This window comes from Rhinoderma darwinii, chromosome 13 (genome assembly GCF_050947455.1).
Source record: "Rhinoderma darwinii isolate aRhiDar2 chromosome 13, aRhiDar2.hap1, whole genome shotgun sequence".
Taxonomy (NCBI): Eukaryota; Metazoa; Chordata; class Amphibia; order Anura; family Rhinodermatidae; genus Rhinoderma; species Rhinoderma darwinii.
The window spans coordinates 49,526,947-49,552,694 of NC_134699.1; the positions used below are offsets into that span (position 1 = coordinate 49,526,947).

Genomic DNA, 25,748 nt, shown 5'->3' on the forward strand with positions numbered 1-25,748 from the left:
CAAACGAGACCTGAAAGGGAAGCAACATTTTATTGCGTTTCATATTAACGGGAAAAACTTGTGCGCCCAAGTGACCTCCCCGATGATCACTTAGGCGCGGAAGTTTTCCGGCTGCTTATTCTTGCGCCTGGGACAGGTGTTCAGTTGATGCTTGTCATCCCCACAATAGAAGGAGAGACCATTCTTCCTGCGGAACTCTCTACGTTGTCGAGGGGACATGGAGGCCCCGAGTTGCATAGGTACCTCCGAGTCTTCCGTGGAAGAGCGAGGAGACGGGACCTCGGGGGGGATCGCAGGGAAGTCAGAGGGGAAAACACTGAAACGTTCAAGCTGACGTTCCCTGAGACGTCGGTCAAGTCATACTGCTAGGGCCATAACCTGGTCTAGGGAGTCAGAAGAGGGGTAGCTAACAAGCAGATCCTTCAGGGCGTCAGATAATCCTAATCTAAACTGGCACCTTAGGGCCGGGTCGTTCCACCGAGAAGCTACGCACCACTTACTAAAATCAGAACAGTATTCCTCAACAGGTCTCCTACCCTGACGTAAGGTCACCAGCTGACTCTCGGCTAAGGCAGTCCTGTCAGTCTCGTCGTAAATGAGTCCAAGGGCAGAGAAAAAACGATCAACGGAGGAAAGTTCAGGGGCGTCAGGAGCCAAGGAGAAGACCCACTCTTGGGGCCCTTCCTGGAGTCGGGATATAATGATTCCCACCCGCTGGTTCTCGGAACCTGAGGAGTGAGGTTTTAGACGGAAGTAAAGTCTGCAACTCTCCCGGAAGGAGAGAAAAGTCTTACGGTCCCCTGAGAACCGGTCAGGTAACTTGAGGTCAGGTTCTAGAGGCGAGGTGAGGGGTACTACTATGGCAGGCGTCAGACTGGTTGACCCTCTGAGCCAGGGCCTGGACCTGTAGGGAGAGGCCCTGCATCTGCTGGGTCAGGGTCTCAAGGGGGTCTATGATAGCGTCAGCGTAGGAGAAATGGTAGACTAGGTATGGGCTTGTGATTATGTAATGGCGGAAGGAGGTGAAGGGAACAAGTGAGCCCTAATCTACCCACCGCCCTGTCCCTGCCTACTTGCAACGACCCGCCCTAGGCGATAGGGTACAACTTGGCGGCGGTCCCTACGCTGACTAAGTGCAAGGGGATACAAACAGGGAACAAGCAAGGGAAGGGGCAGTAGCCCACGGAACACCGTGAGGGAACGGAGTGGTGAACGAGCAGTCATTATAAGGATGTAATGAAGTATACAAACGCAGAGCACGGAGCAGGAAGCAAGCCGGGGGCAGAGCGAAGCAGGATAAGCGGGAACTGAAGCAAGGCTGAAGCACGGCAGAAGCAGGCTGGAGCAAGGCAGCAGTGGGGCCAGGAAACCAGGAAGAATCACAAGCAATGAGGAAGAGAAAACGGCAGGTATAAATGGACAGGGAGCGGAGCTAACTCCGACTGACCAGGCCGCGATAGGCTCTCCCACTCCTGAGCCTGCCACCCTGATTGGTGGGAGCAGGTGTCAGTCTAAGAGGTCTGGCCTCAGGTGTCGATTGATTAATCCTGGGAGTATCCACAGACGTAGTGCCTGGCAGATCCTTTACACCCATCCTCTGCTACATCACTCACTACAGGGTTTTAAACTATCTCCGGAAGTGACAACAACAGAAGAACTGTGTTTTGAAAGCTATATAAAATTGGTTTCCATGGTCAGACAGCTGAGCACAAGCCTAAGATCACCATGCACAATGCCATGCATTGGCTGAAGTGGTGTAAGGCGCGCCACCGCTAGACGTGTTCTCTGGAGTGATGAATCACATTTCACTATCTGGCAATCTGATGAACAAATCTAGGTTTGGTGGAAGATAGGAGATCACTACCTAAAGGAATACATAGGGGAAATGTATCTATTTTTCGACACCAGTTTTCTGGCGTAAAAAAGTTGCGAATGGCCGGACTGGAGGAGGAAGAAGAAGAAGAATTCTGGGTAAGTTAACTTTTAATACTATTAACTCCAGCGGTAGTCACTGTCCCGGGTCCTGAAAGAGTTACTGCCGATCAGTTAACTCTTTCAGCACACTGGACAGTGACTATCCCCTGACGTCGCCTAGCAACGCTCCCGTAATTATGGGTGCACACACATAGCCACCCGTAATGAGAGCCCCATAGACTTTTATGGGTCTGCCCGTTATTACAGCCTGAAACAGGACATGTTCCATATTTTTCAACGGCACGGGCACCATCCCGTAAGCATACGGGAAGGTACCCATGGCCAATAGAAGTCTATGGGCTCGTAATTACGGGCGTTTTTACGTTCGTGTGCATGAGGCCTCAGGGCTTATTCAGACGAGTGTTGGTAAAACTCGTCCGAGTTCATTCCTTGAAAAACAGATGAATTTGCATCAGTTTTCTCTGCGATTGTCTCGTCAACTTATCAGTTTTTTCTGTCCGGATAAGGGCCTGTTCACATCACCGTTCATTTCCGTTCTGGGGTTCCGTCGGAGGGTTCCGTCGGGTGAACCCCGCAACGGAAAGTGAAACTGACAGCACAACTTCCGTTTCAGTCACCATTGATCTCAATGGTGACGGAAACATCACTAATGCTTTCCGTTCGTCACCATTCCGGCTGGTTTCCGGTTTTCCGACGGAATCAATAGCGTAGTCCACTGCGTTATTGATTCCGTCGGAAAACCGGAAACCAGACGGAATGGTGACGAACGGAAAGCATTAGCGATGTTTCCGTCACCATTGAGATCAATGGTGACTGAAACGGAGGCTGAGCTGTCAGTTTCACTTTCCGTTGCGGGGTTCACCCGACGGAACCCTCCGATGGAACCCCGGAACGGAAATGAAAGGTGATGTGAACAGGCCCTAACATCAGTATGCCATACATTTGTAAAAAAAAATTGCAGAATGCCCTCAGTTGTCTCTGAAAACACCCACAGGATGGTCACATGATCACAGAAACATCATTTTCTATTGCTTAAATCTTAGAGAGCATTGTGAAATATTTCTTGTGCGTATTTTTGGCTTTTGACCATTTCCCTTATTCAGGACCACACTGCTCTGGCTCTACTTCTTGGTTTCCCTTTTCAGTTATCTCCCAGCAACCATCTGTGACATTCGTAACAGGTGGCATCCGTGTGGCGTCTGTTTTTCACGCAGATTCATTGACTTATATGGGCCATTCTTCTGTAAAAAACTGACAAAGATGGAGCATGCTGCAATTTTTTTTTTACTATGGACCATGTGGGCCAGTAAAAAAATCCGTCATCAAAATTGGCCCATTAAATATAACAGGTCAGTATTCAGTCCTGGTGCTGTTCGTTCTACACTCAGACAGCACCTGGACTAGTGATAATGCTATGGGGCTCTATTTCAGCGCTTGGCCAAGGCCCCTTAATTCCACTGACGGGTCATGTTAATGCTACAACATACGAAGACATTTTGAACAATTGTATGCTTCAACTTTGTGGCATCAGTTGGCGGAGGGCTCTTTTCTGTTCCTGTCCACTCTCCAAAATCTTGTGTAAAGTCTTCCCAGAAGAGTGGATGCTGTATGAGTGCCGAAAGGTGCCCAACTCCACATTAACGTCCATGGTTTTGGAATGAATGGGATGTCGAACAAGCTCATATGGGTGTGTTAATCAGGTGTCCACAGATTTTTGGTTAGATAGGGTATTTTATCGTGTTAAAGAACATTAAATGGAACACCTAGTAAGGATTTTACCCAATATCAAGGGACATACATTCATGGCAATGAGGAAAAAGCAATATATGTATACAAAATAATTTTTGCCTGTTAGGCATAGTTCACATCTGCGTTGGAGGCTCAGTTAGAGGCCACAGTTACTAGGGCACAGGTACTGCCCTTGTCAGGGTGGGAGCAGCTTTCAGGGGCATAGGGAGAGGTTACAGCGCCAGCTTCGGGCTAGATTTTGAGGACCTAACCTTGGGGCATACATCCCCAGGACTCGAATGCCCAATCTGGACTGGACACCTGCAACAAGAGGTCTCCCTAACAGCATCCCCTGGTTCTGGTACCCCAACCACCCTGCGGCACATCACGGATTCTGGTAAGATCAGTCCAACTTGCACAGGGTGTGGACTGCAGGTTTCCTTATACTTTTTCAGGTTCTATTGAATAACTTGGGGGTACCTGATACGTACTGAGTACCTTCACCATATATGCAGTATGATGTATTTTTTTTGTCTAGTAATGTCACTTTTCCTGACTTTTTTGCTGGTTTGTTTGCCACCCACTTTGGTGATAGGGTACGTCTTTCACGTTCTAGTAATAATTGGTGGCTTTTAGTAAATTATTATTTAATGTTATGTTTTATATACGATTTTTCAGTTTTTTTTTTTACTTTACGGATTAGCGCAATCTGCCATGCTATTCCATACAGCAAAAAACACTCTTTTGGCCTCCGTCGGGTAAATGAGGGTCTATGGATACGTTTAACGTATACGCCAGGAGTGTGTAGAAAAGGTTTTACATGAAAAGAGAATTGATTACAGTGTGAATTGCTCTATTTTCAATGTGTTGGCGCTACGCGGGCATTGAACACTTGCTGCAGCGTTCCCCCATAGATTAAAGTTGATCGCTGCTGGTCCCAACAGCCCCTTTAACTTCACATGTAGAATGAGGTTAAACTCGGGAGAATGAAAGTGACATTTATAAAAGCAGATTAAGAAGAGGAATCTGTTGTCTTTTCTCTTATATATTCCATCGGAAAAGCATAAAAGGTGAACAGGACAACAGAAACTCTGCAACTTCAATAAGAGCGTTTTTAAATCTGCGGCTACATGGCGACTTTGACCGCGACACAGGTCGCACGACCAAAGAGCGCTGCCTGCCTCACAGGTAAAAAAAAGAAAGTGAATGTGTTGGACACATTAGTTGTCGCAACCACAACACAACAGTCCAAAGAAGACCAGTGAGTTCTCATTCCTTGCAACTGTGGTGTTGCGGCAACTTTCAGGTCGCAAAGTGATTGCATTCACTTTCATTACCTGCGATGCAGGCAGCGCGACACGCCGACACAGCGTTCTTTGGCTGGTGAATGGTTTGCGGCCAAAGTCGCCGTGTTGCCCTAGCCTAATCACTCTATAAATCAAAACAGCACACAAGAAAATGGCGACAGCACACTGCGAACACCAATGCCACCTAAGCAAGTAGATTTAGCAGTAATGCATATTTATTTATATTTAGTGGCTTACGTGGCATTAGTGTTCGCAGTCAAAAGCTATACAACTTCATATACTAAGGCCATGTTCACACACTGAGGATTCCGTCAGGATTTAGGAGCGGATTAAGGTGTCGGCAATGTATGTGAATAGAGTATTTTATACCCCATTCACACGCTCATGAAAATATCTGCGGAGAACAACCTGGATTCTAATGTCTGAAGCATGTTTAATAATGCCACGGATTCAGCACTAAAAAGCTGTGGATTCATTTCCTTTGTGTAAGGCTATGTTCACACGCTTAACAAAAAACAGCTAAAAATGCGGAGCTGTTTTCAAGGGAAAACAGCCTCTGATTTTCAGCCGTTTTTTAAGCAACTTGCGTTTATTGCGGCGTTTTCTACGGCCGTTTTTGGAGCTGTTTTTCTATTGAGTCAATGAAAAACGGCTCCAAAAACGGCTCAAGAAGGGACATGCACTTCCTTTCACAAAGCGTTTTTTTTACGCACACGTTTTTTATAAACGGCCGCTTTAAAAATGCCTCGTGGGAATGGAATGCCATTTTTCCCATTGAAATCAATGGACAGATGTTTGGAGGCGTTCAGCCCCCCGCATTTTTAGCCATTTTTCTGGGGGCGTTTACGGCTCGAAAAACATCTGAAAATAGCCCGGGTGAACATACCCTAACAATGGGGCTAATTCGTGTGCAGATCTGCTGGCCAATCTGCGGAAGAAATCGGAGTTTCAGCTGCAGATATCAGCCTCAGATTATCTTTGTGTTTCAATTCCTGACCATTTTCAAGATCTTTGTTTGCCGTCATTGAAGTTCGAGAACATCCTTGTTTGCCTCCAGAGACTGAAACTGAGAAGTTTCTTTCTAAAAACGACAAGAAAACGCATAGAAAAAGTAACATGTAAACAAACCGCTGGTATTGAGTTCTTTGGGAGCTGTATACATTTGTAAGCTCGGAGCTCCCTCTTGTGGAGGTTGCAGGAGAAGAATTGTGTCCTTTAAAAGGTAAGTAAACGTTCAACAAACTTCTGACGTGTCATAGTGACATGTCAGAAGTTTTGATCGGTGGGGGTCCGAGCACGGAGACCCCCACCAATCTCTAAAACTAAGCTGCAGAAGTGCTCGGGATGGATACTCTAAGAAATCGGAAGAAGCCCCGGCATTGGATCCTCCCAATCATAAGACTGGATCCTAAGAATAGGCCATCAATGTAAATTCATTGGAAACCCTTTAAACTACGTGCGTTGATGAAACTCTTGTTGTAATTATATTTCTTAACTGTATTTTTCTATTCTGCTTTTCTTTAGACTATTCTGCTCGGAGACAGCTCTGTGGGAAAAACCTCATTGCTTGTACAGTTTGACCAGGGCAAATTTATCCCAGGATCTTTTACATCTACAGTGGGCATAGGATTCACGGTAAGACGCGTGGCGCTGAATGTTCGCACAATGATGTATAATGCTATTACTGGATCAGAGTTCTTGCTTTTGTCCTATATAGGACAACTGTACAAAATGTTCTGTACAGATCTGAACCTTCAATGTGGATCGGTCAGATATTTATGTTGCTCTGTCTGAAGACAGCATAAAGAAGTGACAGACACGCCGATTTCAGCCTGCTGTCACTTATTAGTTAAAGGGGTATTCCAGCCAATAAACATTAATGGCCTATCCTCAGGATGGGCCATCAATAACTGATGTGTCGGCGTCCGACTCCGGTGAGCACCGCCGATCAGCTGTATTGAAGGGGCCGCAGCGCTCGTAAGAGCTTCCCCTTCATTTCTTCTTTCTCACTGTGAATCTTCGACACGCATTTAGCGGTCATTCACAGGTATTGCAGCCTTCTACCATTCACTTCAATGAGAACAGGCTGCAATACCTGTGAATCGCCGCTAAATACGTGTCGACGATTCACAGTGAGCAAGAAGAAATGAAGGGGAAGCAGCGCTCTTATGAGTGCTGCGGCCCCTTCAAAACAGCTGATCGGCGGGGGTCACCGGAGTCGGTCCCCTACCCATGATCGATCATGATCGATCGGGCAATTATCCCCTATCATGTGGATAGATGGTAATTCTTGATTCTGATAACACGCCGTAAGGGTATGTTCACACAGCCTATTTTCGGCCGTTTTTCGGGCCGTAAATGCCCGAAAAATCGAAAGCAGAACGCCTCCAAACATCTGCCCATTGATTGCAATGGGGAAAAACAGCATTCTGTTCCGATAAGCCATTTTTTTACGTGGCACTTTTGAAAAACGGCTGCGAAAAAGAAGTGCAGGTCACATCTTGGGACGTTTTTGGAGCCATTTTTCATTGACTCTATTTAAAACAGCTCCAAAAAAGGCCGTAAAAAACGCAGCGAAAATCGCGAGTGGCTTAAAAAACGTCTGAAAATCAGGAGCTTTTTTCCCTTGAAAACAGCTCCGTATTTTCAGGCATTTTCGGTTAAGCGTGTGAACATACCCTAAATGTTAAGTAGTTTAGGAGAAAGCGGTTTTCGCAGCGTTTTTTGTCCGAGGCGCTCAATAGCCGCTACCGAAAAAAGCAGGCAAAGAAAGTTCTGGCAGGTCAAAATCCTGAAGGAATTTTGAGGCAGGTTTTTCCGGCAGCAAAAAACTCAGGCTATGTTCACACGGAGTATTTTGGGGGAGGAATATCTGCCTCAAAATTCAGTTTGGAACTTTGAGGCAGATTTTCCTCTCCCTGCACGCCGATTTTCGCGGCGATTTTCGCGCCGTTTTTCACCCGCGGCCATTGAGCGCCGCGGGCATAAAACAGCGTGAAATACTCTTTCTCTGCCTCCCATTGAAGTCAATGGGAGGTCAGAGGCGGAAGTGCTCGAAGATAGGGCATGTCGCTTCTTTTTCCCGCGAGGCAGTTTTACTGCTCGCGGGAAAAAGACGCCGACGCCTCCCATTGAAATCAATGGGAGGCGTTCTCGGGCCGTTTTTGCCGAGTTTTGTGACGCGGTTTCCGCGTCAAAAAACTCGGCAAAATACTCCGTGTGAACATAGCCTTAGACCCAGCAGCAGCCTCCCACTATTGGCACCCGGCGATCATGTGACCAGTCACATGATCAACAGGACCAACCTCTGCCACTGCCTCTATTCTATACACAGCGCTAATTGAGCGCTGTGTACAAATGATCAGAAAAGAGAGAGGCATCGAAACCTGCTTCTGTCTTCTCTTCACGGTCCCGGCATTCACTGACTGACCTGACATTCAGCTGCCCAATCGCTCGGGCAGCCAGCTAAAACCCGCGCTGTAAATACTCTATTGCGGGTCTCCAACCGCCGGACGTTTATTAAAGCAGTCCTGAACATATTAAAGCCTGTTCCACGCTGCCAACGTTTATATACATGACAACTACGCTGGGCATAGGCAGTTGGAAAGTATATAGCCATATGGCTGACCTAAGCAGCATTCATTTTTTATATACATCTATTTGGGTAAGTGGGTAGTGCCACTGTAAAGAGATCAAATTCCCCACAACTGCCCTCCTGGTAGGGGCAGTTCACACAGCGTTTTTTGGCAGGTGGAAAAAATCGGCCTCAAAATTCCTTCAGGGATTTTGAATTGTCAGCGTTTTGTTATGCTTTTTTGCAGCGTTTATTTGTAGCCGTGTAATGTAATGCAAAAAACGCTCAAAATGAGCGTTGCAGGTTTTTCTGCCCCCCATTTCAATGGGAGGTCAAAGACAGTAACCACTGATAGAAAGAGCATGCCGCTGTTTTTTCCCGCCGGGAAAAGAAACGCCTTTTCCTCCCATTGAATGGGGGGGGGGGGGGGGTGATTTGGGGAATTTCTTGCCACTGATTCCAATGCGGTTTCTGTGTCAAAATTAGCGCTAAAAAACGTTGTGTGGACCACCCTGTACTGTCAGCAGAATACAGGTGCCATTTAAACCAGCCTCCTTTGTGAGAATGGAGGAACGATCATGATGTGCTTCTCTGATTATGGAGAAATAGGATAGAAGCAGTATGGTGGCAGCACTGGAGTGCAAGAAAAAGTATGTCAAAGTCCAGGTACAAATTCGGGTATGCCCCATTGTGCTCATTTGCCTTTTTTGCCCGTTCTTATTTACTGTACATAAAGTACATATGTCATCTTCTAATTTCTTCTATGTAGTCCTAAATGTAGTCCTAAAAAGTTCAGCAGGTCTATGCCCTATAACAGGATAGGGACATCATAGAGAGGGGTCCCCCACTGTATGAGCGAGAGCTCTCTGGGGTACTAAACTACTGCAGACAAGGCCGCCCCTGGCAAAATCAGCAGATTGCCAATGGCTGCAATATGAAAGGGCTCTGATGAGGCAGCCCCTTTAATGCATCACAATGAATTGCAATGGGAATGGGAAGGGGAAAACAGGATCAATGAAAACACGTGGGTAACTTAGAACTGGATTGACTCAAAAGGGATGACATAACCCATGTCCTTATTCACTACCAAGGCATATGGACATCATAGAGTTGTGTCATTTAAATGGGAGCCATTTGGGAGGTATTTGGATGCTGGACCCGTGGCGATTATCTGATCACCAAGGCTTTCTTCTATAAAGGTGATGCCATGCACGCCATTGTATTGCAATGGACATTGATATGGACATTGATTGGTATACGAACAAATGGAGAAGAGAGGAGAGACAGATAAACTTAGGATACTTTTAGAAAGGTCCATTTTGGCCGTAACAACGAGCGCCGATCAACGAGACAGCTCATTGATCGGCGCTTGTGTGCTCCTTTAGAAGGGGCTATTATAAGTAATGTATGGGGATATCCTCATGCATTTCCATCATCTCGGCAGCGCATTTCCCTGGGAGATGTGCTGGCGACAATGATAATATTTTATGCTGCAGAAACAATACGATCAACCGGTTAGCGAGCGTTTGCTCGTTCATCGGCCTATCGTTGCCCTGTTTACCTGTAGTACCGCCTACTAGCCGCGGCTGCAATCGGTGTATCTTAGTGCAGTTGCACACGACTGCGGTACAGGTGAAAGGGACTCCTGGCATCATAGACATTTTAGGATACTAGGAGTCTTTGCCTCCCCACGGAACTGCTGTTCTGTACTGTACCATTTTGTTCAGTATGGGACAGCAGTTCCGTAGGAAGGCAGGGACTCCTATCATTATAAATGTCTATGATGCCAGGACGCCTGTTCACCTGTACCACGGTCGGGCCGGGAAATGCGGCCGACACACGGACAGTTTTTCACGGCCCGAACTCGTCAGAGGTGTTAATGTGACTATGGGTGTTTGGTAAGCATCCTCAACTTATTTCCATTTAAGTTATGCTATTTATAGAGGATTGGTCAGCTCATCTGAAATGGCTGTTTTAATTAATACCAAGAAAAAAAAAATCTGGATCATCTTTTTTTATTTAGAACTCTGCGTTGTGCCGTTCCTCTGTTATTTCTCCTGGAAATGTATGAATAAAACAACTGGGCGTTAGCATTTCCTTGTCAATTGTGTGCGTCCCTACACAGTCTGACACTAATGACAAGGGGAACACTCGCTCATCAATTTATTCATACATTTCCAGGAGGAACAACAAAAGAAAGGCCCAATTCAGAGTTCTAAAAACATCTGCTACAGAATTGATATTTCATGGGAAATACTAATATTTACTAAAACAGACATGTCAAGAAAGTTGACAGATCCTCTTCAACCTTGCAATAAATTGAACCCAATTTGTTAAGATTTTTTATTCCTATCCATGTCATATCGGGAACTATCTGTAGGGTCACATTATCTGCACAGCCGTTAGATAACAGATATGTAGAACTGCCTTTTCTATTCTGTATTTGTCAGATGGGTGTCATGCGGTCAGGCAATGTTAGATGAATCCCAAACTGTCCAGAGATCTGCTGTGAAACTATTTTTATAGGGGTTTTATACTTTAGTATTCTATGTTCTATAGCGACCTGTCCTGTAACAGACGCATCACTAACGCCGTACCTCCCCGTCATGTCGATAACCAGCCACCCTATTACTCTATTTCCTATTTCTCTGAAAACAGCTCCATAATACTTACGCGTTTTTACTTGTGCGTGTGAACATATCCTTAGGGAGGCTGAATGGAGTAAGGACTACATTTTAATCAGACTGTATTTTAATGTAGACTGCTGCTGCTCTTTACAAAAATAAGTTGTACACTTGCAGATAAGGCTGGGCAATTACTTGAAAAAAACAAAAACGAAACAGCGCAATTAACCGTTGTCATCTTGCGCATATCGGGTTTTTCCATTATTTTTTCCCGCTTTCAACTGTTTCTGTCCTCTGTCCGTAAGGACCCTGCTCTACCTTTTACTAAATATTAATTCAATCGTGTAGCATACAAACAGGGGGCGTGGTATGCAAAAGGGGTGTGGCCTAAATAATCATTCATTAATGGTAATCGAGGTGGCATGTTCAATTAATCATGATTTTGATTTAGGTCATAATCGCCCAGAGAACGAGCGGTGGGCTCAGCTCATGGTCTTCAGGGATAATATACAAGGAAAAATATTATTGTTTGAACTGCCCTATTATTGGAAATATTTGAATTCTAAATTCTTTATTTAAGGTATAAGGCTTCATGCATCATGGCCCGCGATGGCGAGCACGGCCGGCCACCGACCGCATTTTCGTGCCGTGCTCCCATACAAAGTATAGGAAGACGGCCCGTAAAAAACTAAAAGTAGGACATGCTCCATAATTTCCGGCACGGTTCCACGGCATGGACAGCTATCCGTAGCGATACGGAAAGGTGTCCATGGCCAATAGAACCGGGCGGGTCCGTAATTGCGAACCGTATTGCGGTCCGCAATTATGGATTTTTTTTATGGTCGTGTGCATGGGGCCTAATATAGTGTATTTTTGAATTCCATTCTGAATCACGAATTGAGGACCCTGTCACGTGGTGCCGGAATCCCTGCAGTTTTCTGTCAAGTGCTGACGCTCCGACACAGCCCCATGTGACAGAGGCCTTGCTGCCCCTTCCGGTCCGCAATTACAGAGATTTTTCACGGTCGTGTGCATGGGGCCTTATATAGGAGGAATTCCTCCAATACTTGCTAGTTGATAAATAGTAGTGCCTAATAAGATCCCTTATTTTTGGGAATATATCAAACATCAGTACCTCTGCTACCTGTCCCACAATCTAAAAGTAGATGAATGAAATAGCAGCGAGTCCATAGAGAAAATATTTTACTAAACGCTTTTTTGTTTTCTTTGCGTTAGTGACATGACATTGTGATGTTTTAGACCATTTTATTAAAATTTACAGTTTCAATTAAAAGTCACACAGTTGGTGGGAGTATTCAATGGGGTTGTGTCCGCATGACCTTTATGTTTAATACAAGTACTAGAACGCACCCCCTGTGTGGTGTGAGATTGATTTAATAATTCAGTTTTTATAAAGTGCAGTTAGGGACGCCTAGGATTTATGGAAAAGGGGGTTTGGAAAATGTAACGGGTCTCCATTTCAGATTTTGCTGTGGGCCCCATGATTATTTTTGTGCCCCTGTTGTGTGTATTATTCTTCTTCTTTGATGTCACGTTTTGCATTATTCCTGTGATTTGACTTCAATGCATTATCACTTTACTGTGACATCACTGTGTGCATTATCCCTGTACTGTGACATCACTGTGTGCATTATGCCTGTATTATGATACCCCTGTACAGTGACATCACTGTGTGCATTATTCTTTTACTGTGACATTACTGTGTGCATTATCCCTGTATTGTGATATACTTGTAGCGTGACATCATTGTGTGCATTATTCTTTTACTGTGACATCACTGCGTGCATTATCCCTGTACTGTGACATCCCTGTACTTGTGACATCATTGTGTGCATTATTCTTTTACTGTGACATTACTGTGTGCATTATCCCTGTATTGTGATATACTTGTAGCGTGACATCATTGTGTGCATTATTCTTTTACTGTGACATCACTGCGTGCATTATCCCTGTACTGTGACATCCCTGTACTTGTGACATCATTGTGTGCATTATTCTTTTACTGTGACATCCCTGTACTGTGACATCACATTATCCCTATACTGTCACATCACTGTGTGCATTATCCCCAGGGGCATCGCTAGGGTCTCAAAAGATCTGGGGCACAAGCCCCGAGATATATATTAACCTGCCCCCCCCCCTTCAAAAAAAAAGAAATACATTTTTACATACATATCGGAGATAGCATATCTATAAGACTCAGGGTATGTGCAAACGTAGTGTTTCCAGCCATTTTTCAAGCCATAAACTGCCGAAAAATCTGAAGCAGAACGCCTCCAAACATCTGCCCATTGATTTCAATGGGAAAAATGCCGTTCTGTTCCGACGGGGCATTTTTACGCGGCCGTTTTCCAAAAATGGCACGTAAAAAGACGCCCGCGAAAAAGAAGTGCATGTCACCTCTTGGGATGTTTTTGGAGCCGTTTTTCATTGACTCTATAGAAAAACAGCTCCAAAAACGGCCGTGAAAAAAGCGAGTTGCTAAAAAAAGTCTGAAAATCAGGAGCTGTTTTCCGTTGAAAACAGCTCCGTATTTTCAGACGTTTTTGGTTAGGCGTGTGAACATACCCATAGGGTGCGTTCACATATATCAGTTGTATCAGCATCATTTTTTTTGTCTCTCAAGTGAATACAACCGATGCAAAAATGTATCAGTTGTCATCAGGCTTTTTCATGATTTTTACTACAAAACCATCAGTGCTGGGCTGATGGTAATTTTACTGTCAGTGGGGGGCTGATGGCCATTACTGTGAGTGGGGGGCTGATGGTCATTACTGTGAGTGGGGGGCTGATGGTCATTACTGTGAGTGGGGGGCTGATGGCCATTACTGTGAGTGGGGGGCTGATGGTCATTACTGTGAGTGGGGGGCTGATGGTCATTACTGTGAGTGGGGGGCTGATGGCCATTACTGTGAGTGGGGGGCTGATGGTCATTACTGTGAGTGGGGGGCTGATGGTCATTACTGTGAGTGGGGGGCTGATGGTCATTACTGTGAGTGGGGGGCTGATGGTCATTACTGTGAGTGGGGGGCTGATGGTCATTACTGTGAGTGGGGGCTGATGGCCATTACTGTGAGTGGGGGGCTGATGGTCATTACTGTGAGTGGGGGGCTGATGGTCATTACTGTGAGTGGGGGGCTGATGGTCATTACTGTGAGTGGGGGGCTGATGGTCATTACTGTGAGTGGGGAGCTGATGGTCATTACTGTGAGTGGGGGGCTGATGGTCATTACTGTGAGTGGGGGGCTGATGGTCATTACTGTGAGTGAAATGATAAAAGAAAAAACACGGCGCCACCTTGTGCAGATCAGTTGGTACAGGTGAGACAATAGAGCAAGAAATGTGCTCACCTGGATACGAAGTTTTTAGGGCATGTATAGTAGAAACCACAGTGCTGCTGCCAGATCCGAGTCGGTAACCAGATGGGACCGCTTAGGTACAGAGAGTTGCAGGAGAAAAAATGGATCTTTCCAGGGGCGCTGCTGTGTGGTGGAAATGATAGGAACGAAATCCAGAGATATTGATAATAAGTTCAATTTATTTGAGTGAGTGGCTACGCGTTTCAACGATGAACAATCGTCTTCCTCAAGCCTGAGGAAGACGATTGTTCATTACTGTGAGTGGGGGCTGATGGTCATTACTGTGAGTGGGGGCTGATGGTCATTACTGTGAGTGGGGGCTGATGGTCATTACTGTGAGTGGGGGCTGATGGTCATTACTGTGAGTGGGGGCTGATGGTCATTACTGTGAGTGGGGGCTGATGGTCATTACTGTGAGTGGGGGCTGATGGTCATTACTGTGAGTGGGGGCTGATGGTCATTACTGTGAGTGGGGGCTGATGGTCATTACTGTGAGTGGGGGCTGATGGTCATTACTGTGAGTGGGGGCTGATGGTTATTTTACTGTGAGTGGGGGGCTGATGGTCATTTTACTGTGAGTGGGGGCTGATGGTCATTACTGTGAGTGGGGGCTGATGGTTATTTTACTGTGAGTGGGGGGCTGATGGTCATTTTACTGTGAGTGGGGGGCTGATGGTCATTACTGTGAGTGGGGGGCTGATGGTCATTACTGAGTGGGGGGCTGATGGTCATTACTGTGAGTGGGGGGCTGATGGTCATTACTGTGAGTGGGGGCTGATGGTCATTACTGTGAGTGGGGGCTGATGGTCATTACTGAGTGGGGGGCTGATGGTCATTACTGTGAGTGGGGGCTGATGGTCATTACTGTGAGTGGGGGCTGATGGTCATTACTGTGAGTGGGGGCTGATGGTCATTACTGTGAGTGGGGGCTGATGGTTATTTTACTGTGAGTGGGGGGCTGATGGTCATTTTACTGTGAGTGGGGGCTGATGGTCATTACTGTGAGTGGGGGCTGATGGTTATTTTACTGTGAGTGGGGGGCTGATGGTCATTTTACTGTGAGTGGGGGGCTGATGGTCATTACTGTGAGTGGGGGGCTGATGGTCATTACTGAGTGGGGGGCTGATGGTCATTACTGTGAGTGGGGGGCTGATGGTCATTACTGTGAGTGGGGGGCTGATGGTCATTACTGAGTGGGGGGCTGATGGTCATTACTGTGAGTGGGGGGCTGATGGTCATTACTGTGAGTGGGGGGCTGATGGTCATTACTGTGAGTGGGGGCTGATGGTCATTACTGTGAGTGGGGGCTGATGGTTATTTTACTGTGAGTGGGGGGCTGATGGTCATTTTACTGTGAGTGGGGGGCTGATGGTCATTACTGTGAGTGGGGGCTGATGGTCATTACTGTGAGTGGGGGCTGATGGTCATTACTGTGAGTGGGGGCTGATGGTCATTACTGTGAGTGGGGGCTGATGGTCATTACTGTGAGTGGGGGCTGATGGTCATTACTGTGAGTGGGGGCTGATGGTCATTACTGTGAGTGGGGGCTGATGGTCATTACTGTGAGTGGGGGCTGATGGTCATTACTGTGAGTGGGGGCTGATGGTTATTTTACTGTGAGTGGGGGGCTGATGGTCATTTTACTGTGAGTGGGGGCTGATGGTCATTACTGTGAGTGGGGGCTGATGGTTATTTTACTGTGAGTGGGGGGCTGATGGTCATTTTACTGTGAGTGGGGGGCTGATGGTCATTACTGTGAGTGGGGGGCTGATGGTCATTACTGAGTGGGGGGCTGATGGTCATTACTGTGAGTGGGGGGCTGATGGTCATTACTGTGAGTGGGGGGCTGATGGTCATTACTGAGTGGGGGGCTGATGGTCATTACTGTGAGTGGGGGGCTGATGGTCATTACTGTGAGTGGGGGGCTGATGGTCATTACTGTGAGTGGGGGCTGATGGTCATTACTGTGAGTGGGGGCTGATGGTTATTTTACTGTGAGTGGGGGGCTGATGGTCATTTTACTGTGAGTGGGGGGCTGATGGTCATTACTGTGAGTGGGGGGCTGATGGTCATTACTGAGTGGGGGGCTGATGGTCATTACTGTGAGTGGGGGGCTGATGGTCATTACTGTGAGTGGGGGGCTGATGGTCATTACTGAGTGGGGGGCTGATGGTCATTACTGTGAGTGGGGGGCTGATGGTCATTACTGTGAGTGGGGGGCTGATGGTCATTACTGTGAGTGGGGGCTGATGGTTATTTTACTGTGAGTGGGGGGCTGATGGTCATTTTACTGTGAGTGGGGGGGCTGATGGTCATTACTGTGAGTGGGGGGCTGATTGTCATTACTGTGAGTGGGGGGCTGATGGTCATTACTGTGAGTGGGGGGCTGATGGTCATTACTGTGAGTGGGGGGCTGATGGTCATTACTGTGAGTGGGGGGCTGATGGTCATTTTACTGTGAGCGGGGGGCTGATGGTCATTTTACTGTGAGTGGGGGGCTGATGGTATTTTTATATCACTGTGCACAATATTTCTGTAACTGCATTGAATAATTCTACATTTGCTGTGACATCACTGTGTGCATTATCCCTGTGCATTAGGAGAAGACACATGGCACAGAGTACAAACCGAAATAATCCTAAACTTTTTTTATTCTGAACTTGATGCCGAATGTGGTCATGGTGGAGTGAGGTCCCATCCCGAGTTGTGCTGTTACACCTCTGTGTAGGGGAATCTGTGGTTGGCCTTTATGGGGGGGGGGGGGGGGCGTAGCTGGAGGAGGCTGACTTTTTATTACAGTAATACCCCATCTTTTTGCTCCTGGCCCCTCTGCTGTCTGTCACACTCTGGGCAGAGGCACCAGCGTCGGTGCCACTCCACCTTTGCCAGTGTATTTAGATGCGGGGATGGGGAGGGCTCTATTGCAGGTAGATCTTGTCTTGATCTCAGCGAACAGGTGAATCTATATAAGGGCGGAGTCAGTCAAACAGAAGCCTAGAATGGGCGTGTCAGTCATAAAACAGGCGGGGCATAGAAAGCGAATAGGCCAGGAGTGGGAATGTGGGCGGTATATAATAAGGTTATGGGCGCGGTCTCTTCACTCCACGCCCTCGTCATTGGGGAACGCGACACAATCTCCGCCCAGTTCCTGGTTCGGGTCTCGCTGTGACCCAGTAAGATGTCCGAAATGCTGAATGGAGAGTTGTCTGCTCCACTGAACTGCGGCAAAATCACCCGGTCACAGAGCTCCATCTACGATTTGACGTACAAGGTGCCGTATTGTGTGTACATACGTCTATGTGATGTGGGGACAGGTAATGACATCCTGTACAGTGTCTGCGCCTGTCACTTGTTACGCGTCACCGCTCAAGTTTGACCAACTCTTCAGTCCGACGTGTCCGTCCGTTGAGTTACAGCTGGAGCACCGGCAGAGCGGGGGTTAATCGTGGGACGGATGTTGCGGTCCGGGCACTTCTTTTCGAACAAGGTCACGTGATGCGCAGCTCAGCCGCCGCCAGTCAAGTGTCACCCACCGGCGTCTCGTCCACTCGAACCCCCCCCCCCCCCCGTTGGCATGGTACAACCATGTCTTCAGATGACCTGTAGGTGGCCACTGACCTGAAGATAACTTTACCGGTTTGAACAGCAATGGTGACAATTTGGTTGTTTCTGTCCCTATGTGGGTTAATACTGCCATTTTATTGGTCCACTTGTGCCCAAAAAAACGTTGGCATGAATGGTTTTATCTGGTCAATATGTTGTCATTTCCATTATTGGTCGTTATACTGTGTGAATACATCCAGATCTCCATAAGGGAGTTGTCACCAGGATTCAATGCCTGTGTTGCTAAGCAACATACCGAACATTCTGCAGCCAATTACAGTGCAGGTTAGGGCTTGTTCACATCTGCGTTATGGATTTCCGTTGTTCTGCTGTCACAGGAGCTGAACAACGAAAAACCGGAAGCGTCGTATCCGATGCGCGACAGAGATCAATGGCGCCTGACGGAACTTATGACTTTAATGGGTTCCGTCATGGTGTCTGTCGATTTGCCGGACGAAATAACACCGCATACTAACGGAGATGCCGATGGAGATGTGAACCAGCCCTAAATAGGATATTCAAGACGACCTCTCTACTCTGCTGACATGTCTGATTTAGTAAATACTTGTAGTTCCTAAACGTAACAATTCTGGAACATAATTTCTTCAAACTCAATGTTCCTCTGTTATTCCTCTTGGAAATATGAGTGCATTATTAGGCGTTACCATTCCTCTTGTCGATATGGTGTGTCCCTGCACAGTCTGACAGCGTCAGCGTTGATTGGACAGTATCAGTGTGTAGAGACACGCCCCGTTGACTAGGAGAATGGTAACTCCCAGTTGTCAATTTAGTCATAAACTTCCAGGAGGAATAACAAAGGGACGCCACAACGCAGAGTTCTAAGATGAGGCGCTCCTACATTATTTAATGTGGACTAAAAGAGACATATCCGTAGAGCTGACAGATCCTTTTCTTCGCTTATAGATCCATTTTAGCTTTAATATTTTGTTCGTTTGTGTATCAATCCACTAGGATTAAACTGATTAAACTCTGCAAAGTTCTTGGAAACATAGGTGTCATTCATCAGATCTGTCTAACATAAGAACTGGCCTTATTGCCCAGGGCAACCAATCACAGTGCAGCTTTCATTTCCCCAGAGTAGCTTAAGAAATAAGAGCTGAGCGCTGATTGGTTGCTACTGGCAAAAAGGCCAGTTTTGTTTAGTTAACAATCCTCTCTTAATCTCTGAAATCTCCTTCCTAATATGTACTCTTAAAAAGTTAGGCTAAGTTCACACGGGGCGGATATGTCCGCTGCGGAAAACTGCACCACTTACAGCTGACGTTTCATCCCAGGAGACCGCTGCAGCCTGGGATTGGCTGCAACAGCGGTCACATGGGATGAAGAGCTATCCCAGGAAGGCCGGCCCTTTGACGTCATTCAGGCTGGCCTCTTGGGATGACGTTTCATCCCATGTGACCACCACTATAGCCTGTGTTTGGCTGCAGCGGTCACATGGGATGAAAAGCCATCCCAGGAGGCTGCGCTAGAGGGAGGAACACAGACTCCTGGGTAAGTATGAGTTGGTTTTTTTATGCGGTGGAATCGGTGCGAACCCGCCGCAAAAAAACGCAACAACTTCTAATTGTTGCGGTATTTACCTCCTCATTGAATTCAATGGGGAAAACCCGCAACAAATAAGCATCGTTTCTGCAAATACAATTGTCATGCTGCGGAATAAAACTCTGCACCGCAGGTCAATTTCTGAGTTTTTTCCGCTGAGTATTTACGCAGCGTGTGGGGGAGATTTGTTTTATCTCATCCACTTTGCTGCTACTGTATATGGTGCGGATTTTCCACAATGAATTCTGTTGCAGAAAAACCTTAGTATTTACCCAACGTGTGAACTGACCCTTACTGTCGTGTCGAAAAGCTTTCCATAAATCAATGGTACAAGGAACTTTGTAATGGATCTTATTACAGAAAAATACCTCTTACTCTACTTGTCAGCCGCCCCTGCCGTCCGAGACTGAAAACGTGTTCTCAATTCACTGCTGAAATCCCACTTGAGCGTGGCCGAGATGAGATGGATTATCAGCTTCACTGAAGGATCAGGTCACAGCGGCTGCCTATAGAGGTCTATGGAGGAGGGAGTAGCTACAGAGACACGCGCGTGCACCCCCCTTCTTGAGATAGGTGCGGGTCCCGCATCTATCAGACGTTAGTGACATAGCCCGTGGATATGCCACAAATGTTTTTTAGATGGGACTACCCCTTTTAAATGTCTCCCAGTATGTCCTACATATTGATAGCCTGGAGGGGCAAATACTATTTTTAAAAAAAAATAAGCTGTTCCATTTCTGAATGATTTCCCTCGCTAGTTCTACTTTCTCGGTGTCATGATTTTGAAGCAATTATTGCAACAAGCTCCGCACTTCCTGCAAAAGACAAAACCTTTTCTCCGCAGCGTATCACTGTCGCAGCAAAGTGGATGAGATTTCAAGTAATCTCCTCTACACGGAGCAGATTTTAAACTCCGCCACATGTCAATTTATCTTGCATTTCCGCCACAGAATTGTATCTGACAAGTTTATGACAGTTATACGTTGGAATTCCCTCTTATACAGAATCATCCTGCAGAACCGCGTGGTATACGGTTTTTTTTCTTTAAATTTAGCATTTGAGCCTATGAGCAACATATGTCGCTGTATGCTTATACACCGTTAGGGTATGTTCACACTGCCTATTTCGAAAAACCGGAAGCAGAACGCCTCCAAACATCTGCCTATTGATTGCAATGGGGAAAACGACATTCTGTTCCGACGGGCCGCGAAAAAGAAGTTCAGGACACTTCTTGGGACATTTTTGGAGCCGTTTTTCACAGACTCTATTGAAAACCGCTCCAAAAAACGGACATAAAAAAAAAGCTGCAAAAACGTCAGTGGCTAAAAAAACGTCTGATTTCCCTTGAAAACCGCTCCATATTTTCAGACGTTTTTTGCTAAGCGTGTGAACATAGCCTTACACTCAAGGGTGGAATTACTCTTTAACCCCTTAAAGGGAATGTGTTGCCAGAAAAACATGTTTTGTTTTGTTTTTTTTAATTAAACATTTAGTGTGTAGGTGATTAAACATTGTTCAAATTTTTTTTTATTTTTTTCACGAGTCAGGAAATATTATAAATTAGATTCTAATTTATAATATTTCCCATTGCTGGTCACTAGATGGAGCTATTCCCAAAATTGCAGCATTGCAAAATTGGGTAAAAAGCCCTCGCTTTAGTGAGCTCTCAGAATCCCCCCCTCCTTTATCCTGGCTAGTGCCGGGATAAACGAGGGGTTTGAACGGTCTAACCTCCTACACTGTGTGTCGCCATTTTTTGAGCTAACACACAGTGTAGTAGGTTTACATACAGTAGTAAACGTACACAAACACGAACATACTTTGAAATCTCTTACCTGCTCCTGCCGCCGCGGCTCCCTCCGGCCCGTCCGCTCCGTCTGCTGCCGCTGGTCCAAGTGCACAAGTCCGCAAGCCGCGACCGGAAGTAGTAATCTTACTGTCCGGCCGCGACTTCCGGTCCACAGGAAAATGGCGCCGGACGGCGCCAATTTCAAATTGGACTGTGTGGGAGCGGCGCATGCGCAGTTCCCACACAGACAGCGTACACAGAAGTGGATGGGACGGGCCCCGTTCGCAGTCCCTATGGGACTGTGGCTGCCGTATTCCATGTCTGTGTGTGTCGTTAATCGACACATACAGAAATGGAACAAAAAATGGCAGCCCCCATAGGGAAGAAAAAGTGTAAAAATAAGAAAAAGTAAAACACAAACACACAAATATAAACGTTTTTAATAAAGCACTAACATCTTTAACATATGAAAAAAAAATTTGTGATGACACTGTTCCTTTAAGGACACGGCCAATTTTGGCCTTGAGGACAGAGCAATTTTTTTAGATTTGCCTCTTTGCATCCCGACGCTCATAACTCTTTTTTTTATTTTTTGTACGACGTAGTTGTATGAGACTTTGTTTTTTGCGGGACGAGTTGTACTTTATGTAGGTACCATTTTTTGGTACAAATACATTATCGTTTCATTTCTATAAATTTTTATTTTGGCGAAATTGCAGAAAAAAAGCAGTTGCGCAGCAGTTTTAATATTTTTTTTTTACACCATACACCGATCATCATAAATAATGTTATGCATTTGTTGTACAGGTTGTTACGGTCGTGGCAATACCAAATATGTCTATATTATTTCATGTTTTGGGACTTATATTTTAGAAAGTTTATTTGTTATAAAAAATGTGTTTCTGTGTATTTTTTTTACTTTCATTTAACTTTTTTTTTTAATCCCATAAAGGGATTTATCATTTTTATTTTGTAACTGCAATGTACTGGCATAGATCTATATGCCAGTACATTAGCCTGTTACTGATCGTACACAGGCAGTTGTTAGGGCATACCTCAGTATGCCCTAACAGGAAATATGTTCAGACAGCCATGGGGTCCTTCAATGGACCCTGGGCTGTCTGGCCATACGGGTTGTGGGCTTTGATCGCGATCAAAGTGCAGTCCCCTCTCCTTGAAAGCCGCGATCCGCTTTCATCGCGGCATTCAAAGGGTTAACGGCGGAGAGAAGATGTTTCTCTCCTCTCCGCTGTCAGAGTGGGGCCGTGGCTGTGTATTACAGCCGCTGCCCCGCTCTCGATCGTCTGCACAGACGGCTGTCACACAGGAAGAGAATGCTCGTCCTAATGCGCGAAGTGCCCGCCTGCTCACGATGAGCGTTCTCGTCCTGTGTCGGCAACCAGTTAAAGGCTATGTTCACTTTTCCAACCATTCTTTTTGCTTCAGTGTATTTAAAATGTAAGCATCTTTGCAAATAGTCTTGCTTAGAAATCTGCTACCATTTTGTGAATAGAACTCCTATACAGACCTACAGCGCTTTGTGAAAGCATTCACCCCTCCCCCCCCCCTTGTTTTTTTTCCACTGTAACAATTTGGACTGTTTTTCATGTTCATTACATAAATTGCAACTCCGGAGACCAAAAAAAACATACTTACCCAGAACGCCCTCCTCCTTCCTGCAGTCCGGGCTCCTGGGACGACGCTTCACACCTTCCCAGACGGAAGGTGCTGCGGGTTCCAGGTCGGATATACTGCGCAGTTTTTACGCAGCGTATCCGACCCGTGGGAACCCGGCCTTAATCTGACCCACATTAACCCCAATGTTGCCATTATGTGAGGGAAATGATGAAGTCACTTATCATTAATGTGTTATGAATTTAGTGCCTCACATTAATAGTCATTAACCCCCATCATGTACCTCACACATTAACCCAATGTTGCCCATTACGACTGTGAGCGAGGTACTTGATGGGATCACTCACTATAATGATTGACAGTTAGAGAAGCAGGTGCAGGGTGTATATTATATACAGCAGGTTCAGGACATATATATAATCAATAGCGTAGCCTAATTAATCGTAATCGAGGTTACATGTTCAATTAATCGTGATTATGATCATAATCGCCCAGCCCTAGGATAGACCATCAATACCTGCTCGGTGGGGGTCTGACTCTCAACATCTCCGCAGATCATCTCTCATATCTCTCTTTCTTTCTTTTTTTCGCCAACCGGAGCTGTTAAACTTTGTACAAACATTTCCCTCTTCCCCAAGTAGAAAACTTTGACCTTGTTCCACACTGGAGCATTAATACTACTTCCGATGTAGCGGTGTGCGGGCTCATAGACTTTCTATTGAGTCCGTACACCGCTACATCGATTTAGAAGTTGGAAGCATGCCATTGTCGAAAATTTATTGGTATGCTGTAGCATTAACATTTCCCTTTAGAATATGTTCACACGGCTAATTTACAGACGTAATTCGGGCGTTTTCCGCCTCGATTTACGTCCGAAAATGTGGCTCGATAGCGTCGGCAAACATCTGCCCATTGAAAGCAATAGGTTTTACGTTGGTCTGTTCCCACGAAGCGTAAATTTACGCGTCGCTGTCAAAAGACGGCACTTAAATAGACGCCCACGTCAAAGAAGTTGACTCCATGGAAAAACAGCTCCATTTACCTCCGTAATTGACGCAGTGAAAAAGCGCCTCAACATGCCATGACGGCTAAAATTACGGGGCTGTTTTCTCCTGAAAACAGCCCCGTAATTTCAGCCGTTACGGACGCTGCCGTGTGAACATACCCTTACTGAAAATAATGAGCCTAACCCAAATCCTAAGATCCAGCCCCCGATCATTATCCATCCTCCACCAAATTTGACAGTAGGCACTATACACTCTGGTAGGTAACGTTCTCCTGACATCTGTATAACCCGGATTCATCCATCAGACTGCCAGATACGGAGACGTGATCCATCGCTCCAGAGAACACATTGGTGATCTTTGACTTGTGTGCAGACCATGGAAATCAAATTGTCATTTTTTTTTTGTAGCTTTTTTACCATTTTTAATAATTTGCTCTATTCACACCCATAGCCGGAGGTCACAATAACGCACGTGAAAGACAATTTCACGCTTTAAGAGTACGAACACACACGGCGTGTTCAGGGCGGAAATGCTGCTTCAAACTGCTCAGCGTATCCGCCCTGAACACCGCAGGGAATGGCGTCCAAAAAATCGCATTACATTGTGGTGCATTTTTCCAGCGGAATTTCCACTTCGTAAAGCCGCGCCAGAAAAATAAAAGCAAACGTTCATACTTACCCCCTCCCTCTTATCTGCGCGCAGTCCAGCCTCCTGGGATGACGCGACAGTCCATGTGACCGGTGCGGCCTGTGATTGGCTGCAACGGTCAAATGGGATGAAACGTCATCCCAGGAGACCGGACTGGAGAAGAAGCAGGGAACTGGGTAAGTATAACTTTTTTATTTTTTCTTACTTGCGTTTTTGCGGCGGAATCGCTGTTTCGCCGAGAATTTCGCAACATGCACTACTTAAGCGCCCCATTGAACTCCATGTGGAAAACCCGAAACAGAAGAGCTGCGATTCCACAGCATTAATTAACATGCTGCGGTTGAGGAAACCGCACCGCAGGTCTTCTTATTTTCTTTTCTGTTGTGTGGGAAGAAATTTGTTGAAATCTCACCCACACTTCCGCTACTGCGATACGCTGCGGATTTTGCGCAATGAATCCATTGCGCAATATGTTCATACCCTAAGATCAGTCGCTGCTCGCAAGTATAGTGCCGGAGCGCTCCTCTCCTTCACTACAGATGTATTTTATTTGCACTGTGCAAGACTGTGGTTCTGGGTGGTGTACCAGATTTGCGCAGTCCAAATAAAATGGATGTCTTGTGGCGGCGGGTGGTTCCAGTTGAGTATTTGAATATATGACTTAAGTATGCCAAGTGTATAAGATGACTTATATTATAGTGGGCAGAATGGGATGCGCGGTTTCCTCTTATGTAGCTGTGCATTGTATATAATATGAACCCCCAGAGGGTGGCGCTGATTCGTGGGAAGAAATTCACCTGTAACCAGTGTCAAAGACTTTGCGGCAGCGTCCCGTATATTACAGTAACCCTTCAGCTGTGTGATTTCACCTGCCCTTTGTGTTGATGTGTTTGAGGAGCGGACAGGCAGCGTGAGGACGTGGCAGGTGTGCGGTGTACAGTTTCAGGTACATGTT

The 25,748-nt window shown here is 46.1% G+C and overlaps 1 protein-coding gene across 5 annotated transcripts in view; it reads left to right on the top strand.

Moving 5' to 3' along the window:
* Positions 1-25,748, top strand: part of RAB37 (RAB37, member RAS oncogene family) — a 59,225-nt gene that overhangs the window by 6,983 nt on the left and 26,494 nt on the right. For 3 of the 5 annotated variants that reach the window (XM_075846410.1, XM_075846413.1, XM_075846412.1), the window contains exon 2: positions 6,495-6,605. In XM_075846410.1, coding sequence (XP_075702525.1) covers positions 6,495-6,605 — 111 coding nt within the window. Of the gene's footprint in view, positions 1-6,494; positions 6,606-17,597; positions 17,820-17,929; positions 18,200-25,748 lie in introns of those variants that run through there. The other 2 variants (XM_075846411.1, XM_075846414.1) reach the window with 2 other exon arrangements.